The sequence below is a fragment of the Bombus affinis genome, chromosome 16 (assembly GCF_024516045.1).
Source record: "Bombus affinis isolate iyBomAffi1 chromosome 16, iyBomAffi1.2, whole genome shotgun sequence".
NCBI classification, from domain to species: Eukaryota; Metazoa; Arthropoda; class Insecta; order Hymenoptera; family Apidae; genus Bombus; species Bombus affinis.
In genome coordinates, this window is record NC_066359.1 from 3635223 (window position 1) to 3652693 (window position 17471).

The 17471-nt window shown below is 44.7% G+C and overlaps 1 protein-coding gene across 1 annotated transcript; it reads right to left on the reverse strand.

Annotated features, from left to right (window-relative positions):
* Positions 1-983: 983 nt before the first annotated feature.
* LOC126925867 (acetylcholinesterase) lies at positions 984-2722 on the reverse strand. The gene has a single exon (XM_050741853.1). The coding sequence runs from the start codon at positions 2140-2142 to the stop codon at positions 1000-1002; it is 1143 nt and encodes a 380-aa protein (XP_050597810.1). The 5' UTR covers positions 2143-2722; the 3' UTR covers positions 984-999.
* Positions 2723-17471: the final 14749 nt, after the last annotated feature.

The window sequence follows — 17471 nt, forward strand, 5'->3', positions numbered from 1 at the left end:
ATCTTAGGCGACCGTATGATTCTTCTTCTTTTTTCTCTTTTTCTTCTTCCAATTGAAACTCGCTATGCTAACAGGTTTCCCGTCCCTCACGGCTGCAGGATCAAATATTCCGAGAGCAGCTTGAAATCGTCGCGAATAACGGTGTGATTTATGATCCGGCGAGCAATCATCGAGCGCTGCCGCGCTCAACTTCTCTCGCGGACGAGAAAAAGACGAGAAAAGAAGCGTTCGATTTAAAGCAGGGACACGACGAAGACAAAACGAGCAGAAGAGTTACTTAATTACCTCGACTCGCTGCAGCGAAAAACTGCCATTAACGAACTGTTCCTCGGGCCAGCGATCGACGAGTCTCTCGGCTCATGCTTTTCGCCTGTACAGATTCCTCGGATTTACCTTGAACCGAGCCGCGATCAAATCATCACCATGTAACGACAAGGCAGTCGCGCCGTCAACAGGTTCCGTTTGCTGGTCGGACGCGATTTAGAGAAATTGAAAGTCGCCGAAACTCGTCTTCCGACGACACCGACCACCAACAACCATAAAGTTTGCTGCATAGATTTCTGAATGCGGCTAAAAGACTCGGTCAATCTCGGCCACGCGAGGAAACCTATCGAGCCGAGGTCCCAGAGGCATTTAAATCGCGGAAGGTTAATTAGGTAGAGTGGGTCGCGTTTAAAGATTGCGAAATAATTTCTCGAGGCTGCATCGCGCGACGCAGCTTTTCATTAAACAGAAAGGTGGATCACGAGCCAATAACGAATAGCTATCCGCATTATCCAACGACAATACACCGGAACCATTGTTCCCAGCCGACGCGGCTGGTCGGTCCGGCTCAACGGTATTTTACGTAACGAACGTTTCAAACCTGTCCGACTGACGTTTCCACACGAAAAAAAATCTCTGCGAACAGCGTTACTCTATCGATTCGAGCTCGTCCCAGTGTATCGTCCTCCGATCACCTCTGTAGCGACGCACAAAACAACCGGTTTCGCTGTTACGTTAGCTGACAAAGATCGACTTACCCTCGTTCTTGTTGTTCCCGATGAGAATCTCCGTGTCCTTGAAATCAGCCTCCCTGAGAAGATCCAGAGGATCTTTAGGTAGGAAGATCCCGTCGATGGTGGGCGCCGATGGGAAGCCTAGGATGCCCCAGTAGCTGTTCCACTGCTGGACAGAGATGGTCTTGGCGTCCACCGATCTCATGCAGGCCATCACCCTAGCAGGATTCTCCTGAAGCATGGTGGAGTTGCAGCCACAGTCGTCGACCAGTATTCTAGCCACTTCGTTCGCTTTCTCCCCGGTCATGTAGCTCCATGGAGCGTTCAAAGTGCCACTCTGAAGGATTCCTCGGCGGACCAGACCACGAGTCACCGGAGAGATCAGGTGCAGAGACACGGAGCTGCCTCCGGCGGACTCGCCAAAGATGGTGATGAGGTCAGGATCGCCTCCGAAGGCCGCCGCGTTGTCCCTGAGCCATCTGAGAGCCAGAGCCTGATCCCACAGACCCATATTGCCAGGAGCCTCTTCACTGTTGGTGAAATGTTTGTTCAAATAGAGAAATCCAAAAGCGCCAACTCTGTATTGCATGGAGGCGATGATGGCGTTGCTGGTGACTGCCATGATGTCCGCGTCGTAGACGTCCAGGGTAGCGGTGCCGCTCATGAAACCACCTCCATAGATCCAGACCAGAAGCGGCAGACCGTTCTTGTCCCCGTTGTTCGGCGGCTCCGAGCCCTTGTGTCTCAGTCGAAACTTCTGCGGCACCCAGATGTTCAAGTACAAACAATCCTCGGAGATGTTGGTGTTGGGGTTCCACATTTCCTCCCCTGGAAAGCCAGGGAAGTACTCGTACCTCTCCTGGTAGCAGCTGTTGGGCAGCACAGTGGCATTCAAGATTCCGTGCCAGGGTTCTATGGGCAGCGGCTTTCTGAATCGGAGCGGCCCTATCGGAGGCTTGGCAAAGGGAATTCCATAGAATATGTGAACCTCCTTGTCCAGTATCGTACGGGAGAATCCGCGAACCAGGCCGCTGGTGGTCTCCACCACCTTGAGATCGTTGTGCACGTTGTTCCTCTGCGAGGACACGTTCGCCCTGACGGAACTTGAACAGAGGAGAAGAAGCAGGAACACAAGGTTCGTCATCGTGGTTGGCTCCGCTGCAGAGAGTTTCGTGGAGCACACCTGCCGAGAGAGACTCAACAAGTTAGCGAGTGGGGGACCGGCCGTGGAGCCGGCTTTTGCGCGGAATCCTCTCCGTTCGCCTCCACTCTCTAACCACGCCGTCTCCCCGTGTCTCGCGCTACCTCTGTGCCTGTCTAATTCACCGTGACCTTTCCAAGCATACGCACCGATCAACTTGCACACGCACGCGCGTTCGATATCACCTTTTTCTTTTTTTCCTATCTCTTTTTTTCACCTTTTTTCCAGTCCCGGTCTAAATGTCTCTTCTTCTGGTCGCGCTCCTCCTACAAGTGGCAACGAAACACGCTGTACGCGGCTACTACCGTCGTCGATCACACTCTGCTGAAGCAGGAACCCTGTTGTGTGGCTGGCCGTGATGGCGCGAGTCGCCAAGGACACACGACTGCGTCGCGGAAAGACAAACAAAGGGATCGCGCGCAGATCGAGGCGGGCAGAGGGTAAATTTTCGCGCGGCGGCCGGCGAGCCGCGTTGCACGGGGTCGACTGATGGAGGCAGTAGAGGTGGCACAGAGTCGAGGTGCGCCGTTGGCTGGTAGTGGTGGCGGACGCGATCGTGGTGGTGGCACTGGTGGATGTGGTGGTGGTGGTGGAGTGTTGGCGCACGCCTCGCTCCCGTACATAGCGATGGCCATTCGATTCTCTTCCCGGTAACTTCTCCGGCAATTTCATCCTTCAAACATCTCAGTCCCCTTCGACGCGCCTATGTCTTCTAACGAACTTCGACAACTTCTCGGTCGAATCTTTTCCTACGCTATCTCTAGGGTTGCTCCAAGGTCTTAAAAAACTTCGATGATTTTATGATTTTCGCGGAGATCGAAAAAGATTGTGCACGATGGCCCGTGGCGACTTGCTTCAGCGTTATACCCATCGCTAGGTGCATGCATAGGCAGGTCGATCCTTGAACGCTGTCCTTGTTCGTTTGTCTATCTACACGCCCTCGTAGTTTCAATCTCGTTCTTCCGTCCCATAATCAGCCAGCAATCCGAAGAAATCGCATCCCTTCGATCGGGTCGACTCGACGTGGTCCGTTAACGAACGATATCCGAAAATAGGAATTTCGCGGTGGAAATAAAAGAAAGTAAAATCAGGCGGCTCTCGCCTCGGCGTCTTCTTCGGTGTTTCTGCTCCGCTATGGGTGAATTAAAATTCATCAGACGACGAATGTGACAGGGCAGACGCAGAGCTGGGACTTGCAAACGTTTTCCAAAACGTTCCAAGCGTTCTTAAATTATTTCTCTTCTCGCAAACGTAATACACCGATAAAGAATCCTCGCAATAATTCACCGGAATCGCTAGAGACGAGAGCGGTAAATCTTCAGTTTCGCCGAGTACCTTTCAACTCGTTCTACATACTTTTGAAGCATTTCGAGAAAAAAAGAAAAGAAAATAGAAGAAATTAATTGCTGGCAAAGTTTCCCTTCCGCGACTGCCCGAAAAGCGACGTAAAAAGCCGGAACAAGGTGCCCTATCTCCGACCCTAGTTTTCACCCTTCGTGTAGGCAACCGAAACGATTCTATTTCGTCGCAATATGGTCGCCATAATTCCGTCCTTCATCCTCTGCCGCCCTCGAGGGAAACAACTCGAAGAAACCACCCTCGTCAGACCCATCAAACAGAAAGATCCTGTTAAAATAATTCCAGCATTAGTATACAGATAACATCGGACAGAAACACACTGGTTTCTAAGAGAATCCGAATGAAACTGGAGAAATGGAAAAGACAAAGGATATAAAACTCCACGATTTTTAATCGTCGTCAGGAATATCTCCAGGATGCGTTCTTTCATGACATCCAAGCGCATCTTGCACGCGTTGGATTTTCGTTCGAAGGTTCAGTGACGTACAGTGACTCGCACGAGTATCCCTACACTTGCCATATTAAAGTTTCACTTGCAGGTTGCGCGTGTCGCAGGAAACATTTTCATATTTCAATAACGCTCTAATGAAACGCGACTGTCGCGAGATTAAATCGGGAAAGTTTCAATGCAATCTGAAAATGTAGGTAAACGCCGCAAGATGTTTACAATTACGCAAATTTACATTTAATGAAAAATTAGTATACCGTACGAATGGTCACCGCTGGCATATAGAAAGCTACTGAATACCGAGACTTGAGAACACAGTGGATAGTTTAAATACCTTTTTCTGATCTCTGTAAATTAATATACCTGTACTAAATATCTTGCGACTCAGGTACACGTTTTCAGAGTATGGTAAAAATATTTCATCGATGAAACCATAACTGGGGCGGGATACGAAATGAAATTTCAAGACGTTTCGTACAAAGCGAGTAATATGTTGGTAAAAGATGTCGACGAATGGTCTGGCGAGCCACCGTAAGTTCAGTGAAACGTTTACATCGCGCGTCACAATCAGCCAAGACTTTTCAACTTCCTGTGGAGGAACAGCTTTCTGGTGCGAAAGCGTTACGTGACGACAGGAGACAGGATTCGCGTTTTACTCTGCAGCTAAGTCGAGGCGTGGGATGCAAAGACAGCCGGAATGCGTGATGTTATTAGTAGGAAGACCGATCCGGACGCAGGCTGCATACGTAACGACTCATCTACGATTGCAATCGCGATCTGCTGTCGATGGATGGAGCTCCGACTCCCCTATGAGCCAGACAATATCTCTGTTCCTTCTTGCGACCATCCTTGAAGTGCCGTACTCCATGAAAGTTCTACGAATCCCTGGAGATCTCGCCATCTATCCCTGTATAACAATTTTAGTTACGTTAATTGGAATATTAACAATTCGTTGTATCGAATTATAGCGTTGGATCCAAGGGAATTTCTTAGAAAATAGTAACAGAAATCGTTTGCTCCTGACCTAGCTACACGTGGCCTGGGTAGTCTTAAGATCCGGTCAACCATGTAAAACAGTCTCAATTAATTCGATTAATAATTACAATTCCTACGATTATACAAATTCCAACGAGTGTAAGTTGCTAACTCAAGTACGTGTAAGCTGCATGTTCCAAGATCCTCTCGCGTAATCCCCTGTAATATAAAAATTTAGTCAGTTTGACCGGGATAAATAATTACCGGACTGAATATTTTCGCATTTGTAGAAAACGTGAAATTGGAAAATTGCATGAAATGCGAGACGATGTATAAAGCGTGCAAGGCATAAGGCTTTTTACGGTGCTTGGCAATAAAGAAATTTTCTACCAAGATTTCTTTAATTACGTTCTGAAAGGTATAAGAACACGCGTAGAAACGCGCGCTCCACTAACTATAATTCTTACGATTGTGCTACTAAATTAAGTCTTTCAGGGAATAATGAAAAGGATCATCTGTGCTCCCACCTCCGATGCTAACAAAAGCCTGGGTCGAATCGATCAGCCGACAAAAAGGGCTCGTACAATTGATCCCGATCCTGTTTCAGGTTGTTCCATTAGCCGGTGCAAAAACATGCAAGTATCCTTCGAGAAAGAAATCCGCCCAACGACAGAATGGCGGACAATCCTGTACAACCGGCAAAGGAAGAAAGAAGCTTCCTAATGAAGCGCTGCAATTACGCCGTCGTTATCCATTTTCGAGTTCTCCATTTTCCAGCGCAACTCTTTTGTCCTAATCGCGGTACGCCTCCCTAAAAGGCTTCTTTGCGGAGGCCTGGCCGAGTTAATTCCTTCGTCCCAACGACCAGATAGAATCCCGGCTCGCGTCTCTGAACCTGGGAATCGGAATCTGTTGTTTATTATGCTATCCTCTTCCTCTCCTCTCCTCTCTCTCTCTCTCTCTCTCTCTCTACTCTTCGTGGTCTGCCTGTTTGCGCTCCGCAATGGACCAACGGCTGAAACACCGCAATTCGAGCTCGCCAGTCGGATAATAATAGCGATGTCACTCTTTGGGTTCTGCACGGGGAAACATCGTTTGACGAAAGCAAAGACAGAAATGCTTCACAGCCCTGAAAATTACAATTTTCGGTTAGCTTATCGCAGAAAGACTTTTCCAGCAACGGGAGACGACCGTATCGAATGGAAACCTGCTTACGCGGATTTTCCATCCAACGCAAATATTTGACGGCGCGACGCAGGATTCGAGTGGAGTTTGCGATTCCTGCGCGGCAAGCAACAGTCTAATCCTTGAGAATACTCAGAACAGTGATTTACAGTATTTGACATACAGCGTTTTATAGCGTTTTATAACGTCGTTATAGCAGGTATTTATTTGTTGCAATAATGTGTCGAATACAGAGTGTTAGCAAATTATGCGTGATATTTCTCTTGCAAAATGTAGTTTACGTCTCTGAATATCACAATCTTCTTCTTTACGACTCGTACGACGTAAGCTGCAGCCCATGTGTCGTTCGGTTTGATGGTCACTGTGCGTCCCGTTGCTCAGGCTAACCTCCTTTCGTTGGTGTAAGGAGGTTTGCTCACGTGCAGGGGTATTTCGTCCGATTTTTAATTGTCAATAACTAAAAAACAAAGCCAAAAACGCAATTCTTTTATTCTTAACTTTCGCCGTATTTCAGCTTCAGGAATCATCCCTTAAATTTTCTGGCACCTGCAGCTGAACACTTAAATCAAAATCGTGATCCATGGGACGGAATTATAACGATACTTGGCGTACGTACAATGCAGTTGGCGAGTGTTCCAAAAGTCGAAAAGAGAATATCCGAAGGGACGCGCAAAGGTGAAGCAACGAAGAGAATAACACGGTGGAGGGAAACCTTGTTAAAACCTGAACTAACGTCTATTCTATTTTGCCATGTTGACTCGAAACTACAGCCGAACAGGGTTCGCGAATAATATGCAAAAAGGGTGAAAGTTTGGGAATTGGGCAAAGTTGGGAAAGATGAAGGTAACAGAAAATACGTGCGGATGATCCAAAATGGAAAGTAAACTTCTATCGACTATGACGGAAACTAGTTTACGAACGTGATACCTTGCCAACGACGTTGCAACTAGGTGTCATTGATTAAAGAATCCAAGTTTCCTTGCGCGTCGCTGCTCTTAAATCGTTGATCGGTGTGGACAGGTATCTATGAAGTTGTATATCAAAGACCAAGCTCGCTCTGCGAATCTAACGTCCCGAGACGGGATGTGCCAGAGGTGACACACTCTCGCCCTCTAAAAACTCAGTAGATATTTCATGCAGAAGAATGCGGAGCTCGAGTCTAAATGGCTAATTAAGGAGGAGATGAAAGCCATTAAGGATGAAGCCAGCTAGAGGCAACAAGAGCGAGAAACACTGGAAAATATTTCGCCAGCGTGAAGAGCTAAGAGGATTAAGCCGCAGACTCTGCGTAAATCTAGGGTCTTGAGTCACCCAAATCTCGTCGCGCTTCTTTCCTCTATCAAAGCTGCTCATTGTTCTGACGTGGAATCCGTACCACGAGAAAATATACTTTCATGACGTTACACCTGCACATCGATTCGGCTGCGATTTTCAGATCAGTTTACCGTCACATGTCCACAAGAACATTTCAAGTATGAATTTTTCAAGTATGAACCTCATCGTTTAGTCAGGTGCTATGACCTTCTTTCCTTTGGATTATCCAATAAAAAAATGGCAACAGTCAAAAGAACAGTAGCTTTCCAGCTATGAATGTTCTGTGTCGAACAGAATATTACGATATATTCTCTTTTTCTTGTGTCGAAACATTTTAACCTGTTAACCGCGGAATTTAGTTTCAAAAATCTCTTACAGAGAGCGTAGTTAAAATCGAGCAACGACGAGTATACACGTCGAACGCAGGGCAGATACTCCTATTCTAAACTTTACGAAAAATGTGAAGCAAATTTCTATTCGATAAAAAATTAACGAAATAATAAAATCCATAAAGGAGCGGTATTTCGGTGCGGTATTTCTCGATGCAGGGTACCGCACAAAGTGGCACTTTGCAGATCCAGCAGCAGTGATGTGACTGTATTTTTTCAGCAGATGGCACATCTTCCAAGTGCATTTGCTTTTGACGGTATAGGTGGTATAAAGCTTTACAAAATTATATCTGCCATAAAACACAAAACAATTCGGGGAATAGCCGATATACACGGCAAAGAGTATAATCAAATAATCAAACTTTTTTTTATAAAATACATGACAGGTTCAGTGCAAGTATAAAGGAAACATACCGCCAAATGTCATTTACATTACTTTCTACTAAAATTTTCAGCTTTTATAGTAAATGGCAATTTTTAATTTCAAACGACGAGTATACGCGTCAACCGCACCGAGATAAACCTACGGATCGACGTGTATACACGTCGAACGCATTTAACTTAACTAATAACTAGTTCTCGCGTGTACTGGTTTACGCGTACGTATCAGATGAACATGAAAACAGGCTGGTGTATATCTATGCGACAACGTTAACTCGCCAACCGACACATAAAAATATTTTACGACCATGGAATATCTTCTCGATTATTACGTATCCGGAAGCGTGCCGGTATTCAGAACGTTACGAGCGATATATATCTTGATTTGAGCAGGTCGACGAGGCTATTTTTCAGACTGGCGGACCGATGTTCGACGAAAGCCAGACAGAGTGACCCTTCGTTGGCCGAGGCTAAAGAGGAAAAACGACAGCGGGGAAATGGGCCGCTGAAGCGGGAAGAAGGAGCAGGTACGACGACACCTTTTACCCGGACCGGCTAATAAAATGCTCAGCTTCGAATCCATGGCGTTCACAGACGGACCAGTCGATTAATCCCAGCGAAACTTCCGGACGCTCGGTCGACCGTGTAATCGGCCTAACTCAATGGATTACGCTTCGAGACTTTGACTTCTTGAGATCGAGTCTCCTCTACCAAGAAGAAGGATACTTAGAGGTCTCTCTATCGGTTGTCTTTTTACTCCCACGCTAATTTCTGTCGTGTCTTTATCGCGACAACGTTCCCGACAAGAACGCTACTTGCGATCGTGGCGTTTATTTACTGCAAGTTTTTCTTCGCCACGTCGTACTCTCGCTGGTGAAGATCTACGCTGTCCGACTTGTTCTTTTTGCGAGAAACAAAAATTACCAGTGTTCTGATAATATTGTTATCCCTTTAACACGCAAGTTTTTCAATGGTGCGTTATTTAAAGCATCCACTTTCTCAAGGCAAAAATATGATGGCGTATTTATTTCGGTCGTGTCACTCCGGATCTTATCAACTGCGCGTCTGGAGCCCGCAGCCACAGCGTATTGACCCATCGTCTTTAAAAAATTACATTTTACGTGTTCGCCGTGTCGAATTTTTCACTCTTGCCGATAGTAAACATTTTTTCTAGCTCGTTTGTTTCTTAATACGACAGCGTGAAAGTAACATCAAGCTGGCATCTTACTCGAGGTTTCCACAACTTTCATTTCCTTTCGTTCAAAGTTTGAAAAACGTGATTTAATACGGACGACACGTATCCGTGTATTTTCTAATCGTTACGTTTCTGACGTTTGGTTCTGCGATGGCGACGAGAGGACTCTGCGGAGGATGTGCCATCGAGGACTCAGCAAACGTTCATGTTGGATTACAGCGAGCGAAAAGGGATTCTGAGAATGCACGTGGAGATTTGGCTCGCTTCGAGCCACGTGCAGTGAAATTGACCCGCACGTGTTCCGACTGAGTGCGTGCTGTACGTGTGTGCGTGTACACGTTAAAGGGCGCTGTAAATCTGACAAACGAGAGAGTCGTTTTTCCATTTTGTTATTGCATATCCAACCGCCTCTATCCAATACTCCTACGGTTTAACGACACGATCTTGATTAGATTCGGATCAAGTTGGACTTTTCTATAAAAAAGAAAAAGGAACAAAGAAATTCAATTTTCTGAGAGATATTTTCACGTGTTTCGGGAAGATAGGTAGAAAAGTAGCGGTGAACTGTGCGGTAGGTTCAGGTTGCGCTAGGTTGCATAGAGTTCTCGGTGATCCTCATCAGTTACGGAACGAAGCTGAAGCGCAACCTGCACTAGGTCGGTCGGAGGTTGCCAGCAGGTGGCAGGTTCGCCGCGTATCGATTTCTTACGAATCCAGCCGGGCTTGGACCCGCTATAGAACTGCTCTCGAGTACGAACTCGGCCCTGAAGCGAGCCTCTCGACCTATCTCGAACTTCGTGCAACGCCCGATCGTCCCCTAGCTGAGCCTTTCCCACGGGGAACATTAGAATACAGAAGGCTGGCAATAATCTTGACGAATCTATGGCCTCGCCTTCATCTTTCAAATAACGCAAACATCTCATAGAAGCAGCTTTTTGCATGTCACAGTTGGCAAACTTCTGAACGATTAACGTCGCGAGCGTTTGCTAATCTCGTTTAATCGAAGCTCTTAATCTCGTTTTTGTACGTTAATCGCGTTCCTAAACTGATCTGTTGATCCGATAAGGATAATTCGGCGGAGATCGATTTGCTAGCTGGCGAAATCTACGAAAGTCCTACGTGGAACTTCCACCGGTTCTCGTTCGGTTTGCTTTCTGATCGAGCACGACGTCGTGGTTTCTGATGGTCTGCTTTGGCCTGTTGGTCAATTCGCAGCAAGCAGTTTTCGCCTACGTTTACTCGAAAACTTCTTACAGTGCGCTTAGACATCGACTATTCATCTGACTTTTGAATATTCCGCACCTGCGGAAGCGTCAGAGCCCCTAAGTCTATGCAACGTTAAACGCAATCCCGACAGCGATGAAGTTGAGCGAGAACTCTCGAAACGTGAAATTAAAATTCACAGAAGTATCGTTTTAACGTCGTTTAACTGCGAGTCCGATCTCGACAAAGTCGAATAACTTGTAGCGTGATTGCGACGATAAAATATCGAATATTTCCCTCGTAATTCCTTGGAAGGTTAAACACAACGGGCGTGGAAGGAGGCGTAGCAACGAAGAAAAGGGACGCTTAACATTACAATAAATACAAAAGGCATTAGGGTAAGTTAAAGTTATTCGAGTCGAGCTAAGCGATTTATCTTGCAATTCGCTAAATTTTTATGAATAATTTTTACTCGATCCGTGTTCGAAAGCGGTTTATTTAAGTTCAAGATGGAATTTTAAAACATCGAAGCTCGAGCGGCTCAGCCTGTCTTACTCTACCGTACTAGCTCGATTCAAAAAGTGAAGACTACGAGTAGTCCATAGCTTCCAGTGGCGAGTATCCTTGCTACAATGTACACTCAACGACTTCATAAACTCACCTATCCGTTTGTACGTCTCGTCCATTGGATTCACAGGTCGAAAAAGTGTCCCCGTGATGTCTCACAGGACACGCACGCTCTGTCGACAGATTAGCGCGTTTCAGGACAAAACGAAAAAGGACCAGTCCAACAGACGTGCTGGCATCGCTTATGAGTCACATCGTTACATCGTTGTACGGCTCTTTGTCGTCGGGTCTTTCTTTTTCTAAGCTGTCATTCCCCTCTCAGTTACAGTATATAAATAAATAATTTACAGTACATAGATGAGTAATTTACTTATAATTCTCAATGAGAATTGATTGCAAAAAGTCTACCAAATAAAAAAAAAATTCCCCTCTCTAAACAGACCCACCAAGTCAAGGGTCTTCTAGCTATGTGTGTCCGTGTGTCAAATTACGATATCACGAAAACGTCTTTGGTAGCAGGTTAGCCACGAATTTATTTTTCGCGGTCGAATGGCGATGCTATTTTAAACGTCTTTAAGGATTAAACGCGATGTGGCTGTTATTCACGGTTCGCCTGTCTAATAAAAGCCTTTCTGTGCGGTGCGTCGGTATAAAACGCTACTGACTAACGTGTACAGGACTGTTGATCGAGGCTGACCGCCTGGAAATAAACCGCGACCGATTTACAGGTCATTCTTTGCGTCACCAGACGACGCCAGGTGACTTTATTCGTCGTTGTCAATCTCACGCTCCTCCGTTGGCTTTGCTCATTAGCGGCCCGGCTATCGCGCCAGTGCCAAAGGTCCTAAACGTGGGTTCGTCGTTTGTTCATTCTGTTACATCAACCACTAACATAAACGACGTATTTCGCCTTTCAGCGGAAAAGACACGTGCGTGGATGCAACACAGATTTACGAATCACGCGTCGAATTGAAACGGCAGTTTATTCGACGAAAAAATATCGTCGAATTTTTCGCACAGTTTTTCCCGGAAACGTTGAAACTGGTTATTTAACCAGTCAGCTGTTGCAAGCTCTTTTAAAACTGTTTACCTAAAATGTATCGCGTTGTTCACGCTACGTACAGTTTTTTCGTAATGATTAATTATATTCTTTATCCGAAATTTATCGAAACATCCTAAAACTTACGAATATGTTTTAGTTTTCACTGACACTGCAATTTGAACAGCAAATCGTACTACTACTTCATACGCACGACGAGTATACTCGTCACGACACGAAGTACTGCCATTCCTTCACGACGAGTATACTCGTCAGGATACAAAGTACTGGCATTCCTTCACGACGAATATACCCGTCAAAGGCAGTTAACCAGTTAACAGACTTTCAAAGAACTCAGTTCTAAACGTAGGAGTCTCTCCCTCAGGTATAATCCGCTCTCAAGCGTACTGATTATCTCGCGTTAAGCTAGATGATACGTTTGACGTTTTTGCGTTTCATCGGTGACCCCATACACGGCAGGGCTTTAAGTGGGCGGGATTAAATTTCATTTAGCCGCCTCCTCACAATGGCCACTTTAATCCGAACCGGTGACGTCGCGAATCGCTGCTGTTCGCACCTGACCGCAATTTTTCCCTTCTGCTTCGCGTCGATCCTGTCCCGATACTCCGAATTTACACTTTCATTTAAATCCCATTGAAAATGTCTATCCTGGTGCTGAAACGAGGCGAACGTTGAATTTTCGAGATCGAGAGGCTTTTTTTCGCCCCGTTTCGACGAGGCGCGGCGAAAACGCGCACGATCGCGAAAATTGAAAACGCAGACAAAAGTTAGATTCCGAGTAAAGACGCGGCATGAATTTGTCAGGGGGAGAACGGATTATCGATACGATCGCGGACTCGAGCCACGTTCGACCTAACGGGGCATCGTTACCGGCTACATAACGTGTCCATCTAGCCAGCATGAGACTGTACACGTGGAATTTTAACGACTGAACGAGCTTCAGCCGGGGACGTGATTTTAATAACGCCGGCCAATCAGTTAAAATCGTAAAAAGGAAAAAAAGAGAAAAAAAGGAAAATACGCGCGCTTATACCTATAGAAAATCCGTTTCGGCGAATTTCAATTATTCTTCCGCTGTTTAATTACTGGAGATTTCACGATGGAATACCAACCATCTCGCATGATGGAATTCGTTCTCGAATATATCGCATGAAACGTAAAATATATCGTGTAAAAGCGAAACGAAAAGGTTTGGTAGAAACGCCGAGGCCTCGAACACGAGGCTTCAAAGGATCGACCACCAGGGGACGAAACGTCGAGCCGGTGCTCCACGATCTTCTTAACTCCACTCTCCTAATACATGATGCTTTTGAAAAGTTTGCTTTTTTTAGAAGAGTTTTTTTTAAGCGCGCACTTGACACCGTTCCCTCTTATAAGCCTTATTCATGCTCTCCTTCGATTCACGTCCGTCTCTTTCTCGCTCTTCTAACCGAGGCTGTTCCTAACATCGCATTAAAGGAGGATATATCGTTGCCCAACGTCAATTCCTCGCCACGGAATCCCCTTGCCTTCCGATCTCTACGTACCGGTTAATACCGACTAACCTACATTGCCTGAAGCTCGACAAACTTTCGAAAAATATCGGCGCAACGTTCGATATAGCAAAAACCAGGATGCTAATATTTATGAACGAGGGCGTGTGCGTAAATGTACACTCTCGCCCTACAGTTTGGGACGGGCTATTCATCTTCGTTGAAACAAACTTTTTTTTTCTAAAAAAAAAAAAAAAAAAAATTGAAATATTACAATTATAAGTTTTTAAGTACGTGTGATAATTAATCGCAATTTCGTTAGCGTAAAACTGTAATGTTACGAGTAAAACACTTGTACGCTTAAGCAGGTGATTATCTCTTTTAAAATCCTAGTACGCGATCTAACCAGTTAGCTGTTGCGATCTCCTTGAAAAGCGTGTACCTAAAATGTGTCGCGAAAAGTAAGCGACGACGAGTATACTCGTCGAACACACGCTACATGCGGTCGTTAAAATATAGAATCAAGTTATAATGAAACGACTGTTTTATTTCTTCATTTTATTACTCCGATTTACCGCAATTACTAAATTGTAATTGTAAATCAAATTTCGCAGGACGAGTATAGTCGTCGTAACAGAAAATATTGCGTAAAAAGTAGTTAGAATTTGCTGTATAAATTGCAATTTAATAACTGCAATAAATTGCCTCGTCATAAATATACTCGTCACTCGTCACGCAATATTCTATATTACGACGAGTATACTCGTCATGCGTAAAAAGTACTTACAATTAGCTATATAAATTGCAATTTGATAATCATAATACACTGCAGTATACTCGTCATGAACAAACGACAATATTTTCCATTACGACGAGTATACTCGTCAAGAGCAGCTAACTGGTTAAAACCTGCAAACTTTCCAACGACCGTGTGTGTATACGTGAAACTACGCATATTGTAACAAAATATTCCAAAGAAACAGGTGAATAAATTAGTCGACGTCTCGGGGACGAGAACGCGTCTCGATTCGATCGAAGCGGAGGAATCTTGGTCTTAAACGGAGGGGCGTGACGCTCGTAAAGCGCGCACGGTTGATCGACGGGTCACGTTGACCGCAATGATCGTGTACCAAGAGGATAACGATTGGTCGGTTCGTTCGGGAGGATAAACAAGTGACTTCCGCTGGCAATTGCATGACAGTACATTTGTAAAGTAACTCCGATGATTACCAGTAGAAGCGGCCCGCCCGCATCTTGTTACAGGATGCAATTCACGCGGACGCTCTCTCGTTCCCGATATAAATCGTCGGCTCGGATCTATTTCACGGGAAACCTGTCCCACGTGGTGTTGGTCATAGGCCAGCGACGACGAATCCGAGCCATCGAGCGGTTCGACGGGAATTAAAGTTCAAGGACGAACGCCAGCCTCGGCCCCAGCCGCTATTCCCATGTCGCCGTCGTTTCTACCAACGCCTGTCAAACGATGTAATTGAAAGCAGCCATCGTTCTGCAGCCCGGTACAAACATCCACTGACCTTCCTCATCTTAGAAATTCTCCGCGTTTCTTCTTTGCCCGCGCTGTTTGTATCGCGCTTCTTCTGAGAATTTTTCATTTCGAGAACACGCGACTGATCGCCGACAAGATCGTCCAATTGCACGATCAGAGATTCTACTATTTTACGACGATTCAAGAGATTTAAGCATCTAGAACGAGCCATAATGAACGATCGCTTGGTACTTGATAGGCTGATCCTAGGCACCAGAAGAGCACCACTCGAGCACGGTAATTAGAATCTTGAAAATGTTTAAAAATCGTTGGCTCGCTCGTACTCTCGGGACTGTTGATCCGGTATCGGTTTTGGCTTGGTAAAAGTTATGCCGCTATGCAGATATCTTCTTAAACTGCCGCAACTCTCGAAACTTTCTCGCTATGAAGCTGGTATTACGAGATCGATTTCCCGGGCAACGAAGTCATGACATATGTATGTAATCGAAAAGTTGAAAGATGTAGCAAGTTTTCTAAAAATAGTTGAAATTTCCTAGCAGTCGGAAAAATATAGTCACTGAGACAGGAAATATTTTGGAAACTTTCAAGAGGATAAAATTTAAAGACCACGTGTTCAGCTGCGAAACCAACTGAGAAGACAATTTCACTACGGCTAGCAGATCGATCGATTTTCGACATACTAAATTTTACAACAGCTTTGCTGTACAGAATACAACGTATTACTTAGCAGCGCATTCTTTCTCTATAGTTCTGGAATATAAAGAAAACGCGAGCTGGTGATTCAGCCCTTGACGTAACTAGTGACGCGCTCGATTCTATGGGCTGCCTGTCCAGGATTCATTTTCCATTTCTTCAACGTTATACCGCTCTCTCCCACTACGCTTTCGCCTATTTACTCTGTCCCAGTTTCCGCTGCGGGCTGCGTAGGCTCGCGATCCTAATTGCGCCGCGACGACCAGCCTCTCACGACGTGCTCGCGTGTTAACGACATCGCGACGACGACCGGTCTCGTAAATTCCCACCGCGTTTCCAACCATTTAACCATCCCACCACGCCCTTCGAGATCGTGTTTCCGACATACAGAGTTGCCTAAGTCGGCGATGAACTTCGATTTTATGCTCTGAACTGTATCACGAGCCGTTCATCCACAACGAAAGATGTAAAAGAAAAAGGAAGGGTTCTCTACGTTAGCGATGAACTTCAATTTTATGCTTCCAACTGTATCACGGAACATTCGTTCGTAAAGAAATAGGTAAAAAAGGAATAGCTTCCTATCCAAAGTCAGTGATGAATTTAAATTTTATGCTTCGAAATGTATCACGGATCATTCGTTCATAACGAAAATTATAAAAGAGGAATAGTTTCCTATGTCAGTGATAAACCTAATTTTTAAATGTATCACGGTTCATTCATCCACAATGAAAAATAGAAAGAAAAAGAAAGAGTTGCCTAAGTTAGCGATGAACTCAAATTTTATGTTTTGAACTACATCACGATTCATTCATCCACAAACAAAATACAAAGAAAAGGAGTTGCCTAAGTTAGCGATGAACTCAAATTTTATGTTTTGAACTACGTCACGGTTCATTCATCCACAATGAAAGATACAAAGTAAAAGAAAGAGTTGTTTAAGTTAGCGATGAACTCAAATTTTATGTTTTGAACTACATCACAGTTCATTCATCCACAAATAAAATACAAAGAGAAAGAAAGGGTTGCCCGATTTAGTGATGAACTCAAATGTTATGTTTTGAATTACATCACGGTTCATTCATCCACAAATAAAATACAAAGAGAAAGAAAGGGTTGCCCAAGTTAGTGATGAACTCAAATTTTATGTTTTGAATTACATCACGGTTCATTCATCCACAAATAAAATACAAAGAGAAAGAAAGGGTTGCCCAAGTTAGTGATGAACTCAAATTTTATGTTTCGGATCATTCGCAAAGATGACCTAAAATGTAAAATTTCGTGCAGAGCAAATATTATTTTATAAATAGAAATAAATTTATCGAGTGAATCATTTATTCGTAACGAAACGACGATGGAAAGTCCAAGTTTGTCAAGTAACAAGGCGTTCACGACACAGTAAAATTTATTAAACTAACTTCTCAAACGACTAAAATTCACTCAATTCCGACACTCGTTGTTTCAGTTGCTAGTAGTTAGTTTGGAAACTAATGAAATGAATTTAATCATTAAACTGCTACAGACACT